General features: G+C 55.9%; 1 protein-coding gene across 3 annotated transcripts in view; it reads left to right on the forward strand.

Annotated features, from left to right (window-relative positions):
* Positions 1-170: 170 nt before the first annotated feature.
* Positions 171-1,221, forward strand: part of BCL11A (B-cell CLL/lymphoma 11A) — a 135,809-nt gene continuing 134,758 nt past the window's right edge. For 2 of the 3 annotated variants that reach the window (XM_019516643.1, XM_019516644.1), the window contains exon 1: positions 173-716. In XM_019516643.1, coding sequence (XP_019372188.1) covers positions 662-716 — 55 coding nt within the window. In that variant the 5' untranslated portion in view covers positions 173-661. Of the gene's footprint in view, positions 717-1,221 lie in introns of all 3 variants that reach the window. The other variant, XM_019516646.1, reaches the window with a different exon arrangement.

The following is a 1,221-nucleotide window of genomic DNA, read 5'->3' on the forward strand; positions in this document are numbered from 1 at the left end:
GCCCCCCGCCCTCCATGCACGCCGCCCGCCCCGCATCCCCTGCTCCCGGGGCCGACCCAGCCCCGCGGCTCTAGGCCCCTTGTGCTCCACGAGGCAGCGTGCGCCCGGTGCCTGGTGCCCCCCTCCCGCTTCCCCTCCCCTCTCCCCCCTGCGAGCACTGGCCATTGGCTTGTCCTGCTCTCTTTTTCATGTCCAGCCCCCGATGAGTGTCCATTGGTGTTGCCTTCCCCTTCCCTCCTCCCCCTCTCTCCCGCTTGCCCTGCCCATGTTTTGTATGTCTCTGTCCATCCAGGCTCCTGACGTTCAAGTTCGCAGGGACGTCACGTCCGCACTTGAACTTGCAGCTCAGGGGGGCTTTTGCCATTTTTTTCATCTCTCTCTCTCTCTCTCCCTCTCTCTCTCCCTCTCTCTCTCTCTTTTTTCCCCCCTCTTGCACACACACACACACACACACACACACATACACACACACACACAAAAAGCCATGACTGCTATCCCACAATTCATCTTCCCTGCGCCATCTTTGTATTATTTCTAATTTATTTTGGATGTCAAAAGACATTGATGAAGATATTTTCTCTGGAGTCTCCTTCCTTTCTAACCCGGCTCTCCCGATGTGAACCGAGCGGCTCACAAGCCACCGAAGCCACCACAAGCCACCATGTCGCGCCGCAAGCAAGGCAAACCCCAGCACTTAAGCAAACGGGAATTTTCACGTAAGTCACCCCAAAGAGCGAGTCCCATTTAAGTGGATTTTCCACCCCCCCCCTCGGATCCGCTTTTCAGAACCAAGAGCCAGGAGGCAGGGGCCTCTCCCGCCCCACTCAACTCCGCTTCGCCTCCACGCGCCGAGGCTCCTGCCCGCTCTTCATTTAATCACCTTGAGCACTTTTTTTTCTTTTGCAAGCGTGCACTCTCCTCTCCTCTTTTTCTTTTTCATTCACTCTCTTAAAAAAAAATTTTTTTTTGCTCTTTCTTTCCTAGCTTCTTTCATTTATTTTATTTTAGTGTGTGTGTGTGTGGGGGGGGGCGGTGTCCAAGCGCCGCGCTCTAGAGTGCCCGATCCCGGCACTGATGGGGGGAGGAGGGTTGGCTGCGATTTTATTTTATTTTTTTGCAGGCACGGGGACGTGGGGGGAGAGAAAAAAAGTGCAGAGGAAATGCCTGGCTGCAAGGGGGGAACAGGCTGGGCGCGGGGCAGACGGTGCCCGGCTCTGCCGG

The sequence above is a fragment of the Gavialis gangeticus genome, unplaced genomic scaffold (genome assembly GCF_001723915.1).
Source record: "Gavialis gangeticus isolate Ggan-Ray unplaced genomic scaffold, GavGan_comp1, whole genome shotgun sequence".
NCBI lineage: Eukaryota > Metazoa > Chordata > Crocodylia > Gavialidae > Gavialis > Gavialis gangeticus.